The sequence below is a fragment of the Lissotriton vulgaris genome, chromosome 4_1 (genome assembly GCF_964263255.1).
Source record: "Lissotriton vulgaris chromosome 4_1, aLisVul1.2, whole genome shotgun sequence".
Lineage (NCBI taxonomy): Eukaryota > Metazoa > Chordata > Amphibia > Caudata > Salamandridae > Lissotriton > Lissotriton vulgaris.
Genome location: NC_141691.1, coordinates 1,476,840,260 through 1,476,861,711, shown reverse-complemented (window position 1 = coordinate 1,476,861,711; position 21,452 = coordinate 1,476,840,260). Strand labels below are relative to the sequence as shown.

Here is a 21,452-nt window from a genome sequence, read left to right as displayed (position 1 = left end):
CAGCCTGCCAAATACAACCTTCTTGGGACTGACCGAATATGCTCACCTCTCATTCTACAGAAAATAGCTTTTGACAACTTTCTCGTGGGAACCTGTTGGTTTTTCCAGTAGCTGAAGAAATTGGAGCATACAACGCATTGCCAGAGTCTAGCCTTGAGATGATCAGATTCTAAGTTACTCTACAGTTGATGTTCAGATAATCAGATAAAAGGGTTGTGATAAAAGGTTTGTGCTCCTGGTCAAACAAAAGGAACAAATTACAGCCTACTTATAATTTGACAGCCAATATAGCTTTGCGCTCAAATGCATAACTACGTTTTCTAAAGATCCAAACCGCAGTAGAACACGGCCACAAGTAAGAACTGAATGGTATTCCGATACGCCTTGTGTTCTTAAATCCACTGAGTGAAAGTGAAAGGGGATCTACAGGCGTTTGGTTTTCATGTACCATATGTCCCAAAGCCTTGACGGTTCTTACCATCCGTCAGTGTTACAATTCTTCGCCATTAAGCTACAAGTCATTCTCAAACTGTGACTAACCACCACGTTAATATGTTTACGTACCTGTACGTTTTTATTACATCTATACAGAGCTAGGAAACACTTGTTTCACTACTTAGTGCTAGGTTTGTGTGCTTATTTGTGTTGCCATTTTCTTCATTGAGCCTTGCCTGATCCTACTGATCCGATTGCCAAGTCCAACTACATAGTCAAATATTGAATGTGAGCAGGCACAACTGAGGGTACCATGAGCACAGTTCCCTGTAGACTGCATGCTTGGGCTGCCACCCATCTTTCCTCTTGATGCCGCTCAGAGAAATTTGTAGAGTGCGCACCTCATCTACAAAATTAAAATTGCTTTTGTTTGTTCAAACTTGTAAATCTTTCCTCAGCTTACGCATATTTCAACTGTGATAAAAGAAGGACTGAAATAAAGTACAGGAACAGAAGGTAGCATAGCTAGTTTCAAAAGCCTAGCAAGGTAAAATCGGTTTTAATTTCTAAAATTAACAGTATGTGTTCCTGGCTGCTTTGGAAAGAAAGAGTTTGACCAGAAAGCAGTTTCTTTCGAAAAAGAAAAAAAAGATGCATTTTTGGGCGGTTTGTCTTTCAAAAAGCATATTCTTCTTCTGCATACTTTTTATGTTTTTAAATAAAATAATTTTACACCTTCTCAAAATATGCTGAAGAGACAGTGGTGTTTTGAGGGACAGGAGATGTTTTCCACCTAGCCACATCAAAAGAGGTCGGGGAATTGGCTACTGTGTGTTGATTGCACCCAGTGCTTAATTTGTGATATAGCAGTAATATGTGCATGTTCCACATAGTTTTTATGAGGTGGATAACAACTTGCCACCATTGACACTACCGGTGATGAATATCAAATGCAGCTTTTTCATTCAGAAACTGTACACTGCCTTTTACCTGCTCTCACCTGGATACACACTCAGAGCATTATTTGAATGTGAATGTGGTGAAGGTGAGATTTCTATCCAACTTAAAATAGCACAAATCAATTGGAAAACATCACGTGCAGACAAAAGGGGAAGCGAGAATGAGTCTTCAATTGTTGGCATTACCCTTGGATTTTTATTTTGTGTGTTTTTCTCTTATTTTTTTTTTTATTATTTCTCCAACTGACTGAATAGCACCCGTTGTCTTTGAGCTAGGTGGCACTTTATGAATGACAGAAATAAAATAAATGACGTGCGTCAGCTTCTTTGGCATTTAGGTGTCTATGGATGTCTTTGCAGATTAAATCTGTGCTGCTGCCTGGGTCAGACTACTTCTGCTTTACATGTTTGTCAGCAATATGTGCAGCTGAAAATATATATCTATCCGTACTAATATAATAAAGAGAGAGCCCAAACCTTTGAGGCGGGTAATCTCAGGAACCACAGCACCAATCACAAAACCCAATACAGCGTTGGAAAGGGCAGTTGCAGCAGAAGGACATAGGCTATGCAGACGCCCACCATATACATTTAAAAGGTAAAAGAACCGTGCCAGCAAAGTAGTCCCTTGTGGGCGTGTCTGCGTTGTGCTGTGGGCGTGACAAACGCTGGGGGCGTGTGGTACGTTCCACCCTTCATGCCATGTCTCATATTGTGTGCTAATCGCACCCTGCTCCCTTTAAATACCCCTGCACCCCATAATCATAACCCACCCTTACTCCTTAAAATACCCCAACCCCCCTAAACACTAACCGATCTTAACCCTATAAATATACCCTGTACCCCAAAACCCAAACCTATCCCTAAACCCTAAAAATACCCCTTTACCCCAAAACCCAAACCTAGCCTGAACCCTAAAAATACCACTGTACCCCAAAACCCAAACCTACCCCTGTACTCCAAAACCCAAACCTATCCCTGAACCCTAAAAATACCACTGTAGCCCAAAACTCAAACCTACCCCTGAACCCTAAAACACACCCAAACCTAGCCCTGAACCCTTAAAATACCCCTGTACCCCAAAACCCAAACTTACCCCTGAACCCTAAAAACACCACTGTACCCCAAAACCCAAACCTACCCCTGAACCCTACAAATAACCCTGGACCCCAAAACCCAAACCTACCCCTGAACCCTAAAATTTTCCTGTACCCCAAACCTAGCCCTGAACCCTAAAAATACCCCTGAACCCCCAAACCTAGCCCTGAACCCTTAAAATACCCCTATACCCCAAAACTAGCCCTGAACCCTTAAAATACCCCTATACCCCAAAACCCATACCTATCCCTAAACCCTAAAACTACCCCTGTACCCCATAACCCAAAACTATATCTGAACCCTTAAAATACCCAAACACCCCAAAACATATACCTCAGTACCCCAAAACATATACCCCTATACCCATACTTACCTTATCCAAACATCTTTTTTAAAAAATGCTTTTACCATTCATGCATTTACAACGAATTTCGTTGTAAATGTATGCGAGGTAAAATCATATAAAAATGTAATGCCATGCGTTATAATGGCATTGCGGAGTCATGGTACTTTCGTAATGAAAGTATGCGGAGTGATGGTATGCGGAAAGAAAGTTGCGGAATAATAGGTGTTTACCCTTCCCTGGTAAGTACATTGATGGCACGGCGGCCCACATCTCCAGCAACATACTCATTTTTTTTCACCACCCATTTGAAAAATGCACAGGTCTCTCTCATTGATGGCCAGCACCGACATACACTTTTAGACACACCTCCCGCCACAAGTTCTAGAATTGCGAACTTCAGAGCTGGGGAGCTACGTTCGAATCTCAGCATCAGCTCAACATCCTGTGATTCCAGGCAAATCGCTTTGTCTCCCTGTGCCTACCACAAATGAATGTGTTCTTCTGTAATGTAAATTGTGCTCATGCCATGTTGTCGAGTTAGCGCTATATAATATTGCATGGAAAAAAAAAAAATAGTAGGGAAACTCGAGTTCACACACTACTGAACGCGCACTCTTAAGTGCATCAGCAGTGCACTGTGAATCGGAGCGTTTCACAGGCCTGTCACAGATAAGAAAGAAATGTTATCAAAACGAAATCCTACAAAACAATATACTACTGGCCGGCAGCAATTCATACCCGGACAACGTCGGGACGGGCTGCTAGATAGATAGATAGATAGATAGATATATACACACACACAGACATACACATAAATACATACATACACACACACATACATTTTGAAGGCAGTAGGAAACGAGGCAGTAGTAAAAAAAGAAAGCAGGATCTCACAACATTAAGGATCCACCTGCTGTAATGACTGCACACATGCATTTCACCCCTGGCACTCTATACAAAATGGCAAGGCCTGAGATGGAGATGAACCCAAATGGGCAGATTTACAAAGTTTGGGACCAATGCAGTGCAACAACCAAAGTTTATTTCTGTGTTGCATCAAAGGATAAGAGAAAAACAGCACCATATCTACTAAGATATGTAACGCTTTTTTTCTTAGCCAATGCTGGTGCATTTTGCGCAAACTCACACACCCTTGCACCAAAGTGCAAGGGTTGATGCATTCTGTCAAGTCTAGCTGGGTTTTGGACTGGAAGTGAAAACTTAGTTCAAAAACTGTGCCTTACTACACGTCCCACTTTCTAGTGCGGTGTACAATGCACCACCCATGCAAAGTTGGAAAAATGTGGAGACTTCTTAAGGTTGCTCCACAGTTACGCCAGCCTCGAGGAGGCATAATGCTCTGGTGCAAATCCAAATCGACATACATTACCAGACAGTAATTTACAGGAAAAAACGTGGGTTGCTGCATGGGAAAGCAATGTACCAGCCATGAAAGGCAACTTTAAAGAAAGGTAATGCACAGCTCCACTTTGCGTTACATTAAGCAAGTTTCCAAAGAAGATGCAACATAAATCCCAACACTACACTTTACGTGAAGGCTCCATCACTTTTGTGATACAAACAAAGTCCAACACTTTGCACTGGGTTTATGTCCCTTTTCTGCAAAGCTGGCTCAAATAGTAGATAGTCTAAATAGTGAATACTTTATAGGAAAGGGAAAAGCCAGACAGGAAGACAAAACTAAAATTAGGATAGAGATATAGACAACTGAAGAGTGAAATGCAAACAATAAGGGAGAAAAAGTGAGCCAGCCAGAATGTTGAGCCAAAGGGTAAGATAGGAAATTGAGGAAAGTGAACGCAAAACGAATGAAGAGCGATATGGCGATCCCAAAAAGAAGAGAAAGAAAGATAGGTAGAGACAGGAAGCAGGAAAGTTTTAAGAGTTATGTGAACACTATACATTTTTGCCTATTGTAACTGCACCAGCCTGCTTTTGAATTAAAATTTTTAGATTCATTTTTAACCCGTTCTTTAAATAGAATTCTTAAATAACGGAGCACTATCAAGGCCACTTTCTTTTCCGGAGAGAACAAAGCCAGGATGACTGCTGCCTCCCCTTCTTTTCGCCCTGATGATTAAGCCCATGGCCAGAATAGTTAGATGTGATGCCAAATTCTGGGATTGCATTGGGCTGGTGGAGGGAAAGATAGAATAGCCTTATATGCAGAAGATGTTCTATTGTGCCTCATCTGTCCCTGGGACTCTGGGCCGCGCACTCCACATTCCAAGACACCCGAGGTTTCCCTATACAAGGAATATAGGTAAGCCTCGGGGGGTCCGGACCAACTGGTCTAAGTCTTTATTGATTCACCTTTATTATTATTATTATTATTATTATTGTGAAATTTATAACGCGCTCAGTTACCCAGGGGCATCCTGGCGCTGGACACAGCGAAGGAAAAAGACTCCAACTCAGCCACTACACCGGAAACAGATGGGTCTTGAGGAGTTTCCTAAAGTGCAGGATGTTAGGCTCTGAGCGTATCTTAAGGGGCAGGGGAGTTCCACAGTGCTGCCACTTGCACCGAGAAACGCCGGCCACCCGAACGAGCTCTTTTAACTCTGGCTGACTGAAGCAGGTGTTTTTGGTCAGAGCGAAGAGCCCGTGTGGACTTATATGGACGTTCCATATTAATCAAAATGGAGGGGCCCCTCCCATGCAGGATTTTGTGTGCAGTGCATAAGGATTTGAATTTCACCCGCTCCTTAACAGGGAGCCAGTGAAGAGTTTTCAGGGCCGGAGCAGCTGATTGTCTCCTAGGGACCATCATCAGCAGTCTAGCGGCTGCATTCTGAACCTGTTGGAGGGTCTTAAAAGTCGACTCCGGGGCACCGAGGAACAACACGTTCCCATAATCGAGTCTAGACAAAATAAGACCACGGATCAGAAGTTTCCTTGATGAATCAGGGAGCAACGGTAACACCTTGCGAGCTGACCGCAGCAGGCCAAAACAAATCCCCGCTGTCTTCCTGGCGTGTGTCCTGAAGGACAGATCTTCTTTCAACCATACTCCTAAGCTCTTGATCTCCTTCTTAGGAGATGGTGGAACGCCCAAGGACCGGGGCCAACAACTAGCTATGAGTGAAGGCCTGGATTTGCCAAGCAACATCAGCTCAGTTTTTTCTCCATTGAGCTTCAAAGCAGAGTGGGACATCCACCGATGTACATTGGCAAGACAGTCGTGAAGAACATCAGGTCGTTCCGCCAGCTGGGTCAAACCTACTACCAGCTGAGTATCATCAGCGTAGCTGATGATCTTCAGACCTGAAGGGGAGACCACTCTTTCAAGTGGAGTCATATAAACATTAAATAAAGTAGGGCTCAAAAATGAGCCCTGGGGGACTCCACATTGAAGAGGGAACGAGGTCGACTGCTCTGCCCCTTCCCAGACTTGATAAAAACGGTCTGAGAGGAAGGACTCAAGCCACTTCAGGGCCATTCCCGTAATGCCCACCTCTGACAGACGTTGGAGGAGCACCTGATGACTAACGGTGTCGAAGGCAGCACTCAAGTCCAGGAGGATCACTGCCACAGACCCCCCTGAATCAAGAATGCTCCTTGCTTCCTCCACCACTGCCAATAAGGCAGTGTCCTTCCCCTGACCAGGGCGAAAGCCAGTCTGGGAGTCTCCCAACAAACGATGGAATTCAAGATGGTGCGAGAGCTGGCGATTGACCAATTTTTCTGCAAATTTGGAGAACCCGGGCAAAGCCCGGTTTTTTCAGCAGTGCTTTAACAACTGCTTTTTTCCAACTCTGGGGCACCGTACCCTGAGAGAGGGAAAGATTGATATGGTCCGTAAGCGGGATGGAAAGAATGTTGGCCACTTGTTTGAGCCATTTCATAGGCACCGGGTCACTAGGCGACCCACTCTTTATCACTTTCAGGACTTTTACAACCTCTTCCTCCGTAAAAGGGCCAAAGGAGGACAGCTCAAAAGGGCATGTTACTGGGCCAAAACCCACCTCCAAATTCTGTGACGTCACCGGCAAAGAGGACAAGATCTTCTCTATTTTAGAGTGAAAGAAGTCTGCCAACTCCTCACATTTTTCCTTAGGGTTACCATGCACGACTGGAGGGACCGGAGCCTTCAGAAGATCCTTAAAGATTTTAAAGGATTCCCCTGAGGAGTTACTCGCCCTATCAATCCTGTCACTGAAGTAGCTAATTTTAGCGTCCTTCAAAGCGACTTTGTATTTCCTCATGGCTACCTTATAATCTTGCCGGCTCTCTTCATTCCACTCTCTCCTCCATGCCCGTTCCAATCTTTTACAGATTGTTCTCAGACACCTAAGTTCAGAGTGTACCAGGGAGCGGAACCAGTTCTTCTTTCCCTGGTGGGCCTTTTCTTTTTCGGTATTTTTAGATCAAGGGAACTAGTCAGCCAATTTTCCACGTGCTGGTCAGCTGTAATTGGGTCAGAGACAGGGGGGGGGGGGACAGGTTCTCTCCAACTCAACCGCCCAGCTGTCCACTGGCAGCCTAGACCATAGCCGCTCAACTGTATACCGTCTGGGTACAGGATCTCTCCCCTTCTCCAACTGCCACCTAAGGGGGACTAGGCAATGGTCTGTCCAAGGAAGCACCAGGGGCGGCAAGGCCTGTAGGTTCTCTGAATTAGAGAAAGCCACATCCAACTGGTGACCCTTGTTGTGGGTAGCTCCGATGTTAACGAGCTGCAGATCAAGAGCTCCCAACATGCCTCGTAGGTTTCTCGCCACTGCATCGCTCGGATCTTCAAAATGCAGGTTGAGGTCCCCAAGGACTATAAAGTTGGAAGACGCGGCGGCTAAATTGTATAACTGACTCAAGAAAAGAATCAGTGAAATTCCCTATCCCTGCAGGAGGCCGATAGACGAGAAGGCCCGCAATAGAAATGGTGGGAGAGATAAGTAGCGAGAATTGACAGCCTTCACAGTTATAAATACCGCTATCTAAGGCTTTACACGTAAATTCTATGTCAGTCCACGGAGGCTCAGATTATGCTTCTCTTCACTTTACTGACATAAACAGCAGCCAATAAAAACTTTAAACTGGCATGACCCCGGAAGGACAACCCCCTCCAACAGTATGCACCAATCACTATCAAGTCCACTGTATAACTGTCCATGTTTATCAATACGACCTCCTCTTTCTTTGCTGCTGCAGCAGCGAGTTAAGTGCCCTTCTATTTTTCTTCTTTCTTGGGAGTAATGTGTGTAAGGGCGGTGGTTGTAGACGGCGCGCGCGTCAGTGATGATATGTGCTGAGCGGACCTCCGCTCGTGGTCGAGGTGTTTTGGTGACTTTGTGTTTATTGCCTTTTTTTCGAGTTTTATTGTTTATCGGCCCGCGCGGGCGTTTTCTGTTTTCCGCGCGTAGCGCGACCGGCAGTGTACCGGTAGGGGGCGGTGGAGCAGGAGGAGGCAGACGCGAGACGCTCGCGCGCAGGAGGCAGTCGAGCCCGGCCCCACACGCACTGCGCATGCGCGAGGAGCCGACTTTCGTTTTTCACTTTACCGGCTCCTCACGCATCGCGCTTTCAGACTGCATCAATCCTGGCCTCAGTAGAACGCTTAACGGAGCGCATCCGCATTAGAGCTCTGCTCGAGGGGAGCTTACAGTGTGCAAAATAGGGGTCTCCTTCCACCTAATATTCAGCCTCATTGCCTGTAGTGCTTTTGATTGTTTGGGTTTGTGTGTGTGTTGGAGGCTCCCCTGGGCTACTCCCCCCCCTTGAAGCTCCTCCACACCTCCCTGCTTCAGAGCTATGGCGTACTACGCCGAGGAGGATAACCAGTGGGCAGATTATGATGAATATGTAGACTATGAGCCACAAGAAGAGCTTTTGGAGGAGAATTTGGTAGAGGCCCTGGATTCCCACGTCCAAGGGTCAGTGAAGACTGCACTAGTCCAGGCTCTTAAGCCTTTTGCTAAGCCCCTTAAAAATTATGGAAAGAGAAAGTTCAAGTCTGCCGGGATGGGCGGTACCTCTTCTCAGTCCTCGGCCCAGGTGTTGGCCCGAATGGCCAGGAATGTCCTGAAGGACCATGGCTCGATGGCGAATGACACGTCTGGGGATTCTTCCCCGACTCCGCCGGATTCATCTGATTCGGAGGTGGGATCAGTGGCCCCCAGAAAGAGATCTAGGAAGGTGAAGCACACCCAAAAGGCGGACGATGGTCAGGTACCCAGGAATCTTCTTTTTAATCCAAACAATATTGTGCACCCTCGGTCCACTGAGTGGATACCGTGCCCTGAGGTGGCACAATATGTGAGCAACAACCTGCGTCAGGGTTTCGATAATGGAGTGAGGGCCACGTTGCGCTCCGAATGCCCCAGGCCATCCTTGACAGGGAAGGTGGCTGACACACCGGATTTAGATCCCACAATGGCGGCGTTTATGCGCAAGTTTGCGAAGGATCCAAAGAAGGGGCTGGATAGAGCATGGAGAGGTGTCCAGGACAAAATGTTGGATGTCGTCGGTCCCCTAACGAAGATTCTGGACGCGGCGGTGATAGCCAAGGATAGGAATGTGCCGCTGAATGTGTCGGAGGTTCTGGAATGGCCACAGCGTGCCATGTGCTTTTTAGGTAATGCAAATGTGGCCGTGTCTACAGAGCGGAGGCGCTCTTTTCTTATGAGACTTGACTCCCAGCTGGCGGAGATGGCCCCTTCCGAACCTGGTGTCCTAGCTAATGGTATGCTATTCGGAGACAAATTTGTCAGGGAGATGGGCAAATATGTTGCCACCTTCTCCGCATTAGACAGGGCCCAGTCCAACATCAAGAGGGTTCTCCATGGCGGTGTTTTTGATAGGGCCGGACGCCCAAGAGGTCGAGGGTCCGGCCGAGGTTATGCACAGACCTCTCGTGGAGCAGAGCAGAGAGGCAGAGGTAATCGACGTCCCAACTTCTACCCCTCCCGTGATAGAGGAGGTCGTGGCAAGGGGCAAAGAGGAGACTATCGTGGACAACAGGCGAACTCAGGAGACTACTCCTACTCAGGTACGACTTCTATGCCCATCAGAACATATGGTGGGGGGCAGGCTGTCACTTTTTCTCCACAGGTGGTGCCAACTCACGAACGACCCTTGGGTGTTACAAACGGTACAGGGTTTCCACATAGAATTTTATGCCTCCCCGATGCAGCGGCGGAGACCAGGTCCACTGTGTTTTTCCCAAGCAGAACAGAGTTTCATCGATGCAGAGATATGCTCCTTGATCCAGAAGGGGGCGATTGTGGAATCCTCCCCACACGAGCTCGGCTTCGTCAGCACCGTCTTTGTGGTCCCGAAGAAGGACCAAGGGTATCGACTAGTGTTGAATCTCAAGGAGTTCAATGGCTGGGTCGTTTATCGACACTTCAAAATGGAGGGGATACACCTCCTGAGAGATATACTATTGGAACAGGATTGGATGGTGCGTCTGGATTTAAAGGACGCCTATTTAGCAGTGGCCATCTATCCTCCACACAGGCGGTTCCTGCAGTTTCAATGGCGCGATCGGTGGTTCGAATTTTCCGCCATGCCCTTTGGACTGTCGTCCGCCCCATGGTGTTTCACCAAGCTGATGAAACCCATCGTGCAGACGTTGAGGGAACGGGGTGTTCGCCTCATTATTTACCTCGACGACATCTTGATCTTAGGTCAGTCACCGGAGGTGGTGTCGCTCCATCTGTCGTGGACGATCCACCTCCTTCAGGACTTGGGCTTTCTCCTGAACATACAGAAGTCGATCTTGCAGCCTTCTCAGGTGATGGAGTTCCTGGGTTTCCAGGTGGACTCGGTGAAAGCTCAATTACTCTTGCCCCTCAAGAAGAGGGTGGCGGTGAGGAAGGAGTTGAGGAGAGCGCTTGTCTCTCCGACAATCTCCTTGAGGACGTTGGCACGCCTGGTAGGGCTTCTGGCTTCTTCGATCCAGGCGATCTTTCCGGGTCCTTTGCATTACAGGGCCCTGCAGCGTTTGAAGGCCTTGCATTTGCGCAAGGGACTGACCTATGCCCAACAGATTTCTCTTTCTGCGGAGGCACGTACGGAGATACACTGGTGGTTAGAGCATATGGATGCGTGGAACGGCAGAGCCATTTTCGCGGCCACCCCGGAAGTGGTGATAGAGTCGGATGCCAGCCGGTGGGGCTGGGGAGCCCGTTGCGGCTCGGTGGAGACCGGGGGCCGGTGGTCCCGCGAGGAGTTGAGTCTCCACATCAACTGTCTGGAACTCCTGGCGGGTTCTTTTGCGATCCGCACTCTGTCCCCTCAGGGAGTTTCGTGTTGTATTCTCCTCCGCATGGACAATGTGTCCGCGGTACGCTACATAAATCGCCTGGGAGGCACCAGGTCGCGTCTCCTAGCGGAGATAGCCAAGGACTTTTGGCATTATTGCCTGGCCCATCAAATTTCGGTGACGGCGGAATATATTCCGGGGTCTGCCAATGTGACGGCGGATTGGAACTCTCGATACTTGAGAGATGCGAGCGATTGGAGATTGCACCCTCGAATCTTCGGGGCATTGAACCACAAATGGGGTCCGTGTGTGGTGGACCTTTTTGCCTCTCGGCTCAACAGGCAACTTCCCCAGTTTTACAGCTGGCGCCCGGATCCCTTGGCGATCAGCTCGGACGCCTTCCTTCAATCGTGGACGACGGGCATTCTGTATGCGTTTCCTCCTTTTATCATGATCCCGAGAGTTCTGGCTCAGGTTCGGAGGCAGAATGCGGAATTGGTCTTGGTCTCACCGTGCTGGAAAGCACAAGCGTGGTTCCCGGTGGCAATGAGCCTCACCTGTGCAGCGCCAGTGCAAATTTCGACGTTCCCGGATCTTCTCACAGACCCGGTGGGTCTTCCCCACCCGCTGGTCCTTCAGAATCAGTTGTCCCTCATGGCGTGGAGACTTTCCGGCGACGTTGGCAAATGCCGGGAGTTTCAGAGGACACTCTCTTTTTCCTATCTCAGGCATGGGCACCTTCCACCCACAAGCGATATGAGTCAGCTTGGAGACGATGGGTTGGTTGGTGTAACGAACGGCAGGGGGATCCGATGGGATCCGATATTACTGTCATAGCGAATTTCTTATCGGAACTGGCGCGGTCTGGTCTGGCTTATCGAACGGTGAATAACTTCCGATCGGCGATCTCCGCGGGGCACCCGCATGTTGACGGTAAGCCCGTTGGGGAACACCCTTTGGTGTGCAGAGTGGTCAGGGGAGTCCGCTTAGTGAAGCCCCCTCAACCCAGGTATACTGAACTCTGGGACGTGTCAGTGGTCCTACGTTTTTTGGCGGCCTGGCCGGCTAATGAGGGTCTGTCTCGCAAACAGCTCTCAGCTAAACTTACACTTCTCCTCTGCCTGGTCTCATGCAGGCGAGTGTCAGATATTCGGGCCTTGGATTTATCAGGTAGAGTATTCACTCCCACGGGAGTTTCTTTTACGATCTCTAGGCGTACAAAAACGCATACAAAATGTATTGCATATCCTGCATTTCCTCATCACAGTAAATTATGTGTGGTCAAATGTTTGAAGGTATATGAGGATTGTACTAGGGAATTTAGAACTGGTTTTGGTCAACTGTTGATTTCATTACAGAAACCTTTCCGCCCAGTCACCAGTGCAACTCTGGCCAGGTGGGTTACCTGGTTGTTGGGCCTGGCGGGTATTGATACCTCTAAATTTGGGGCTCATTCTGTGAGAGGGGCTATGGCCTCGAAATCCTTTGGTGCCGGCTCTCGGCTTCAAGATATCATGACTGCGGCAGATTGGTCTTCTGATTCCACCTTTAAAGTGTTTTATCATAAGCCTATTGTGGATGTGGCCTCGGTGGTGGTGGATAAACTTTAAACTAGCATAATCTGAGCCTCCGTGGACTGACATAGAATGAAAAATTGTCTAGCAGACGCGACAAAGAATTTTCAATTCTATTAAGGACACGGAGGCGAGGATTATCCCACCCGGGCTTGCAGATCTGTATTTTCATGCAATGTTGTATGGTTTATGAATTATTGTACCCACCCGAATGATTGTTATTGGCTTGTTGTATTTCCAAGTTTGGAATGGCCATTACGACTTATGTTCTTGTTTCAGGAGATCAGCACAAGCAGACATGAGGTGAACAGTCTATGCTCTGGAACTCTGTGCCGTGGTGCGGGAGGTGCCTTCCTCGACGATGGATGCGATGGTTGCCACGTTGGCCTCCGGTCTTGTTGGACTGATGATGTGTCGCAAAGAAAGAGGAGGTCGTATTGATAAACATGGACAGTTATACAGTGGACTTGATAGTGATTGGTGCATACTGTTGGAGGGGGTTGTCCTTCCGGGGTCATGCCAGTTTAAAGTTTTTATTGGCTGCTGTTTATGTCAGTAAAGTGAAGAGAAGCATAATCCTCGCCTCCGTGTCCTTAATAGAATTGAAAATTCTTTGTCGCGTCTGCTAGACAATTTTTCATTTATCTCTGTACAAAATAGCCACTCCTCCCCCTCTCCCGACCGGCCTATCTAAATGAAACATAAGATATCCAGGAGGAAGGGCTTGGACAATATCAGGTCCTGAGCAAGGGGTCAGCCAAGTTTCAGTAAGAAGCAAGGCATCTAAGCTGTGGTCCAGAATCAACGAATTAATTTCTGTGGCGTGACAGGGCAATGACCTGCAATTAAGCAGAGCCATAGAAATTTGAATGCGATCTTTTGACGAACTACCGGAACAACATAAGGGGCAGTTCTTAAAGGGGACACCTTCTGCCCATTGGTAGCCGCAACTAGGGTCTCTAGGAACGCGTAGCGAAAGTAAAGTGTTACTGGAGTACCTGCGAGTAGGATCCGTGAGCCCGGTCGAGCTGGGCAGAGTAATGCGCCCTATGCCCGTCTGGGCCCGGACGGGCACAGACTGGCTTAACTCTGGCGAGACTCCGGCGACGTTCCGGCGATGACGCTGCGCGTCAGCATGGCTTGCTTTATGTTTGCCCAGCGTCAATAAACTAGAGCGCTGACCACGCCGCCGGCAGTGTACCCGCTCCCAAAATGGCCACCACAAACGAGACAGTGGGCAAGGGACCCGCGATAACGCGGTGTTCTCACAATTAGGGTGGGGGTAAGAGTGACAGCCGTGCAAGTCTGCGGATGGCCTCAGGTAAAAGCAGGGGAAAAAGGTAAACTAAGAACCAAAACAAAATAGGCAAAAACGGGACGATTAAAAAAGAATTAAACAGAGCAGAGTTGCAGTAATATGCTGTGCGCACAAAGTCCTTCCTAGAGCGCTATGAATCAAGATGTTAAGGGCGCTCACCTGGGAAGAGCCTGTCTTTATGCTCGCCCAGCGTCAAACTAGAGCGCTTACCGCGCCGCCGGCAGTGTACCCCCTCCCAAAATGGCCACCACAAACGAGACAGTGGGCAAGACACCCGCGATAACGCGGTGTTCTCACAATTAGAGTGGGGGTAAGCGTGACAGCCGTGCAAGTCTGCGGATGGCCTCAGGTAAAAGCAGGGGAAAAAGGTAAACTAAGAACCAAAACAAAATAGGCAAAAACGGGACGATTAAAAAAGAATTAAACAGAGCAGAGTTGCAGTAATATGCTGTGAGCACAAAGTCCTTCCTAGAGCGCTATGAATCAAGATGTTAATGTTACCTTTGCGGAGATGCAGAGGTAAACTCCTGGTGAGAATCTATCCCAATGAGACTGCTTAGTTTTAAATGTCTGGGAGTCTATATATGTCTGGAACCAGGCCTGACATGGAACCTTAACTGGAGGTCTTGGGTAATGCACATGAAAGGAATCTTTCAGTAACCGTTGGCCCTCCTACTCCAAATCCTCGGCGGAATCACCCTCTTTATAATGAAGATCCTGTCCTCATTTTCTCTGCGCCCAGCAGAGTTTTTCTCTGATGGCCCCCTCCTCGTAGTTTTGAGATCTGACCGAATAATTCCATCTTTGCTATGGGCTGGGCACCCTCCTAGTACTGCTCTCGATAAATGATGTGGGACAGAGCAAGGGTTTTCGGAAGGTGGCGCACAGCTTAAAGTAACGCTAAAATTATGGGTAAGAGCTCTAGTTATGCGAGCTGCAATGGGACGAGGCGATGTGCTTATCCAGCTCGCAACTGATACTTCTTCAGACACACCGGTCAGTTTATCAACTCCTTCCATACGGAAATAATAATTTGTAACCAGTTAAAATCGGATTGCCTTGCAATTTTGCCTTGTTTGGATATTTGGATCCAGATTGTTACTCAGATTCTGCTTAAGAGCCTTTACACACAGACGTGACGTCCTTTGTCACCGGTCCTGGGCCCTATCGGGTCGGAAGTATCACCGATAAGGCGACCTTTCGTTTTGTACCTGTTCGGTACAGCCCTGAAGAGTCGTAGGCAGATTGTGCCATAGACGACGAAACACGTGTCGGCTGGTCCTTCTCGTGCCTGAACAGTAAAAGACATCACATCTGCGCTGGACTACTTGTGTTACATACTTGTTATGGATGCTCTGCCACTAACCTTCGTCTCCATAGAAACTGTTAACCACAACTACGATGTTTATCTTTATCATTTGAGTGTGCATGGGCGCTCTGTTTTGTTTGACTGCTCTAGATAAATGTTGCCAGTCGATGTAGGATGGTAGGCTCGGCCTGGCTGATGTCCAACTATTACTGAGCATCACATTTATTAGTGATCAATGACTGGCTGAACAGGGGCTGAGGAGACTAGGCATACGAGGCTGAACTGTCCGTCGGTTCTGGGACTAGACAGAATTCTCCACCTGTTATACGGTGGGTCCATAACTCATACCCTCCCAGCGCTTACCCGAGTGCTCCTTCAGATCTGGAGACGGGTGACAACTGATTGGCTGGGACAAAAAAACCACATAGCTCGCACCTCTCTAGAGGAGCACTTGGCTCCAACTCGCCACACAACTGGAATGGTTCACCAAATGGGATGAGATTGGGATCAATCTTAGGGGCATCTGGCAGGAAACAACATGAAGTATTTTGAGGCTCTACAGTCCATTTTTTCCCTTTCCACTACACACTTTCGGAAATACCTGCATCTCCGGCACATACGCACAGCTCATTCCACAGACCTGCATAACCCTCCAGAATTGAACACTCTTGTAGCCAAATTTCTGATGGGCCCATTGAGGTAGGGGGGAAACCTCCCAGATTTACAAGTCATTAATCCTTAATGCTCCTGACAAGTTTACACCCCGTAAACCCAAATAGGAGGAGTGGATGGTCATATTGAACGAGGCCGACTAGAGAGACGCCTGAATGGCTCCCCAGACCCTCACCATCTCATCACAGCTGTGTTTGCTCCAATTAAACTACTTACATAGTACATACTCCTTAGTCTCTGGCAAGCTTGTAGCATACCTTCACCCACTTGTTTCCAGTGCAACACAATAGATGCTGACTTATACGTAGTCTGGGCCTGTCCCGTAGTGACAACATACTGGCAACTCCATTGAACTGTAACTGTTCTGCGTTCCCCAACCGCCCTCATGCTGACCCCCAGGATTGCGCTCTAGGGGATTATGGAGGATGTGGGCAGCAAATGGGGTGAGCGAACACTGGTGGTCTTGGCCATGCTCCTGGTGAAAAGAGAAATCGTCTGATGTTGGAAGAACAGTCTCCTGCCCAAATTGTAGGACTAAAAGGTCGGCCATGGACTGGTGTGTGAAGATGGAGAACCAGATTTAGAGCCGGAGGCTGCCCAAGTAAACATGTGAAAATATGTGGAAAATGGGGGAAGTATTCTGGATTTCTTAGTGTTTTCACAGACTTGTGAGGGGTCATCGTGTGTAACTCACAGCTTGTGCAGTCTTGTCCTGAAAAATAATACGCTTGTTAGACAAAGAATCCATAAATAAATCTGAGGTGTTAAATGTCTACATCCCAACACCCAGTAGATATGGTATGGGGTCAAGGAAAACAAGTTGTCATGTTTCTTTTTTCCTTTGGACAAATAGGCCCTTTGGCTGTCAGTTTACTGTACCACATTATGAATCAAGAAAGGAAACGGTCTGCAGATAGGTTAATATTTGTTTCCATAGGTTAATGCTGTCTGAATCTGTATTTATTGTTCATTAATGCACAGACTTTATAATTAGGGTGAGCCTTAAGAAAAAGTTGTAAGCTCGGACTGCACTACTTACTGACAGTGGTTTCGGTACAAATATTTGTACACGTTTGCAACGTTTAACAATATGAGGCTACGTATAATACTCCCAGAAGGCTCTCTGATTAGATGCAAATATTAGAAGCTTGAAAGCAAGAGTGAGGATTCTTTGCGGTCAAAATAAAATATTAACACAAAAAATGCAACTAGGATAAAAAAACATTTTGCTAAACTACTGTGAAATTGCACCATTTCGTAACAAGCATCATTTAGTAAAATGTGTTGATGCATGCTAGTATTTCCCAAAAATATTCTTAATGGAAAAGCAGTGTAACCAGTTTCAACATGATTACGTACAAAATATGAAAATAAACCGGAATTGGCAAAGACAATAGCCTGACATGGGAGGCAGGCCTTTTGGTTTCTTCAATGCACATTTTCTCTTGACATGGTTTTTGTAAAGTGTTATTGTTCTGAGAGTTGCTGGTGAGTCTGCACCATTATTACGAACATAGGTAAAAATATTTTTGGTCTCAAAAAGCACACATTGCTACAGTATCTCCTGGCACTGAATGAAAGTATTTTATGTGCTGATATGCTCATTGTGGAAAGAGGAGAATTCTGCCACTCAGAGTGAAGTCAGCCAATAGGTGGAGATGGAATTTTAATAAAAACAAAAGGTCTTGGTTAACACCAGACTTAATAGGGGCCCAACTCTTGCAGAAAATCACAAAAGTGCAGATATGGTATGAGTCCTTGCATTGGTGCAGATTTACAGCTTTCATGAATTCACAATCATTTACAGAAATATGCCAAGAAATCGTATTCTTAGAAAATATTTGAGAGCTGTATTTTAGCACGAGCAAAATATGCATGTGTAGATAAGCTCATGCGTAAACCTGTTGAGAATTTACAGGTTCACTTTCACTCCAACCACTTTTTCCCCTGGCCTGAAAGAAGTTTTACTTCTGCCCTAGTCAAGACTAAATTTCCAACCTCTCAGTATGGAGTATGGGAAAAGATTAGAGAAGGGGTTGTGAAAACGCATACAACATGCAAGTTAGAAAGGTTTGCACAGAGAAAGTGAGAGAGGGAGCAAGATGGGGAAAGAGCAGGAACATAGGTAAGAGAGAGAAGGTGGTGAAGAAGAATGTCTGCCAGTACGTCCAAACAGGAATATGTAGCTGGCTAGATGTACCATCATGTGTTGTTACCCCTGGTTCTTCGTCTAGGGTCGCCCTTGTTGTTAGTTAATCATGTGGGGTTGGTCACATGAATGTGGGGAAAAGATGTGGTTCTCCTTTCCAAATGTTGCTGGGGCCTCTTCGCCATGCCAGTTGCTATGACTGTGCCTGCTCAGCCAAATGGGATCTACTGTTCGGTGGGATAGAGGGCAAGGAAGAAAAACACCAGCATGAAGAGGAAATCACAAACCTACCTATTGTACTAAAAATCATTTCCAGATCAGTATGGGATTGCCAACGGGCTAACTTCCGTTTCTAAGAATGGAGAATGAACCAATGCTCCCACCCAGAACAACTCCTGGGCACTGTTCTCACACACCCATAGGTTGACCTAGTACCCTGCCAACTTGCATGGGGGTTATTGTCTGATCTAGGCTTAATCTTAGACAGCTTTTTGCTGCACTAACCGTTGAGAGAATAAGGAAATCATGACCCTGCACACATTTCTGACTACGCATGTGTTTAGGACTACCTCAAAAAGCCAGTTAAATGCAGTTTTAAATACAAAACCTGACACGTTTTTTTCAAGTTTTTACCCTAGGGTATATCAATCAAACCCTCTTTTAAGCTAAATTTGTATACTAATAATGTATGATCAATGTTTCCTGCTAAATGTTACTTTCCTTTCAAACATACTATGCGACAATGCTCAAACCAACTGTAAAATTATATTGTTTCCCAAATCATCCTGTTCAAAGAGCCCAGAAAGTGCATAGTAAAGTGGTCTTTAAATGACATTATTTGGCCAGAGACGAGTATTCCAATGGGCTTTACATTTTATGCTTCATCTGAGATTTCAAAGAGAACAATACTCTCTGTAAAATTCTACCTACTGTCAACAAATATTCCTGTCTGCTATTCTGTGTAATGTACTATCTTCCAAAATACTCAGTGGGGTGATATTTATAATAAACAAGCACTAGCAAAGTTAGTAGGTCTGATGTTAGCTTTATACTGTTTGGCATTGACAACGCTTGCTTATTCATATTTTTTATAAAACGTTATTACACAGCCATTAAAAATGGCTGGCTATGTGTGCACAAGAGGATGCCATAAAAAAATCATTAATAATTTTTTATAAAAAGCCACAGGATGATCCTCTTTCCCGCCTTCATTACCTGTCCACCTCCCCAGCTCTTTTCCCCCTGCCTGCTTTTCCCCATACGTATTGGTGCTTATTGTTTATCTTGACCTCTCAAGTAACTATGTTGCCATGCTCTAAAAACTGTGTAACCTTTGAGACGATGTAACCTGTAACTATGATCTGATGCTCATGTAAAGCGCTCTGATTCCTCCGGGTCTAGCCAGCGCTATATAAAACCTTTAAAATAAATAAAAAAAATAATACACACAAGTGCCAAGCCCTAACTGCAGAGGACTATGTTCTGAATGTGTGGCAACATTTTGCTCTTGCAGAATGCTGCCACCCACAGAGAAAGGAGCCAATGAACTAATTGCCCCCTGCTGTATGCTTTAGTGAGGTGGAGAAAAAAATGCGAATGGTAGTAAAACACCCCAATGAATGAAGAGGGATGACTAAAAGTCCTTGTAAATTATATATACACTTGCACATATTTTGATTAAAATGAAAAGGACGTGTCTAACACCAGAACAAAAAGTCAGCAACAAAAAATATACGTGTACTTTAAAAATTGGTTCATGTTATACCACGTAACTGGTAAGGACCCATATCTACCAACTCTTTTAATGTTGTTAAAAATAGGGGGATGGGTGTATATCCTTTTTTATAAATACACTCCCGACTACTGGTCTGGTTCTGCACATAGCTGAGAAAAGAGCTCTCTCAAATATTATGCTGCCGCACAGTGACATGCAGTTTTTTTTATTTAAAAAAAAGGAAAAGAATAAGAGGGAACACTGCCCATGGATCTACCGTGTAGTCGTGAGTTATTTAATCATAACCAAGTGTAAACACTTCAACAGAGAACGGAAACGCGGAAAGACGAATATTGGAAAGCAGGTTCAATATAGACAATGAATGGCATTACTAAAATGTGGTAACAGGGGCCAACTCTGTCGTGGTACTTCTTGAACCAGCAGCGAAATTGATGCAGAAAGGAAAATGACACCGTTAGTGAGCCGTGACAGCACAGATGTGAAACTATGCCAGTTCAAGGAGCTGCAACAAGGATGATTTGTGACAGAGAGGCAACTATGGGTCACAATCGCGTCCAGAAAGCAAAAGGAGACTTTTAAGTATGCATTACGACTGTAACGAGGCTCACCAAGGTGCACTGACAGAACACCGTCGACGGATAGAGCACTGCTAAAGTGGCCATGGCTGCAGCTGCCACGATAACAGGTACTGTGGTCTGTGACAAGGGTTAGGACATGAATAAGGCACTGTGCACTTGCACTGGACAACAATACAAACACGTATAAATATATATATATATATATCAGAAACAGTCATTGCATTCGTTCACTTCAAAGGCAAGGGCAACAACGGCCAATGGGCTTGGGGACAATGACAAGCACCTGCCATGTGCGTCCAGCTGCGGATTACAACCCCTTTGTCGCACGTCACCCCCTCTCCAACGTACAGGGCCTTCTCTAGGGAGGGTCCCGCCACACCGGCCTGTAAGGATATCTCAGATAAGCTGCCTCAGGGAAGACGGGTGCACCAATTATTGGAACCCTTCCCTAGCATCCCCCACAATGTTTGTCACAAGCCATCAGGTACGCGCTGCACCCCTTCCCCCGCAGAGACCCCACACCCACCTGCACTGACGGCCATCTTGTCCAGAACAAGAGCCGCGCCGGTGATTGAGCGCACGCACGTGACGTCAACACGACGTGAACCAGCAGCTCCGCAGCGCGGGCAGCGATGTCTGGTACAGGGCTCCGCCTACCAACCTCATTTCCGCCTTTACTACCATGCCGTCACAGTCAGTCAGAGTTGGCGACTCTCCTGTGCTGTCACATTTTGGTTTGGGATCTCATCTGACAGCTTTGGGGAAAGCTGTGCCATGGGTCTCTCTGGTTCACGTAGCTCCAAGAGCAGAGCCATCAAAAGAAGTCAATCACACAACAAAAATGTAATGAAAAAATATAAAGACTTTAAAATTAAAACAAAATAGTTTTCGAAATTTATCAGTACATCAAGTACATTTAAACGTGCATCACTGAATTAAGTGACATTTATTATTAGTAATATTTAAAAACAAGCATTGGTATAGCCAATAGGTCTCGCTTTTGGAACCTTCTAAGTATTTTGTTATGCATCACAATATCATTGGTGCAACAA

General features: G+C 46.4%; 2 protein-coding genes across 3 annotated transcripts in view; one reads left to right on the top strand and one right to left on the bottom strand.

Annotated features, from left to right (window-relative positions):
• The window catches only part of UBE2V2 (ubiquitin conjugating enzyme E2 V2), a 184,502-nt gene extending 163,500 nt beyond the window's left edge, over nt 1–21,002 (bottom strand). The window contains exon 1 of one of the 2 annotated variants that reach the window (XM_086965732.1): nt 20,927–21,002. In XM_086965732.1, coding sequence (XP_086821858.1) covers nt 20,927–20,942 — 16 coding nt within the window. In that variant the 5' untranslated portion in view covers nt 20,943–21,002. Of the gene's footprint in view, nt 1–20,683 lie in introns of both variants that reach the window. The other variant, XM_086965733.1, reaches the window with a different exon arrangement.
• LOC147724138 (uncharacterized) lies at nt 8,899–19,638 on the top strand. The gene is made up of 2 exons (XM_086966606.1): nt 8,899–10,735; nt 19,601–19,638. Exons 1-2 carry the CDS (start codon nt 8,899–8,901, stop codon nt 19,636–19,638), a joined length of 1,875 nt encoding a protein of 624 aa, XP_086822732.1.
• Nucleotides 21,003–21,452: the final 450 nt, after the last annotated feature.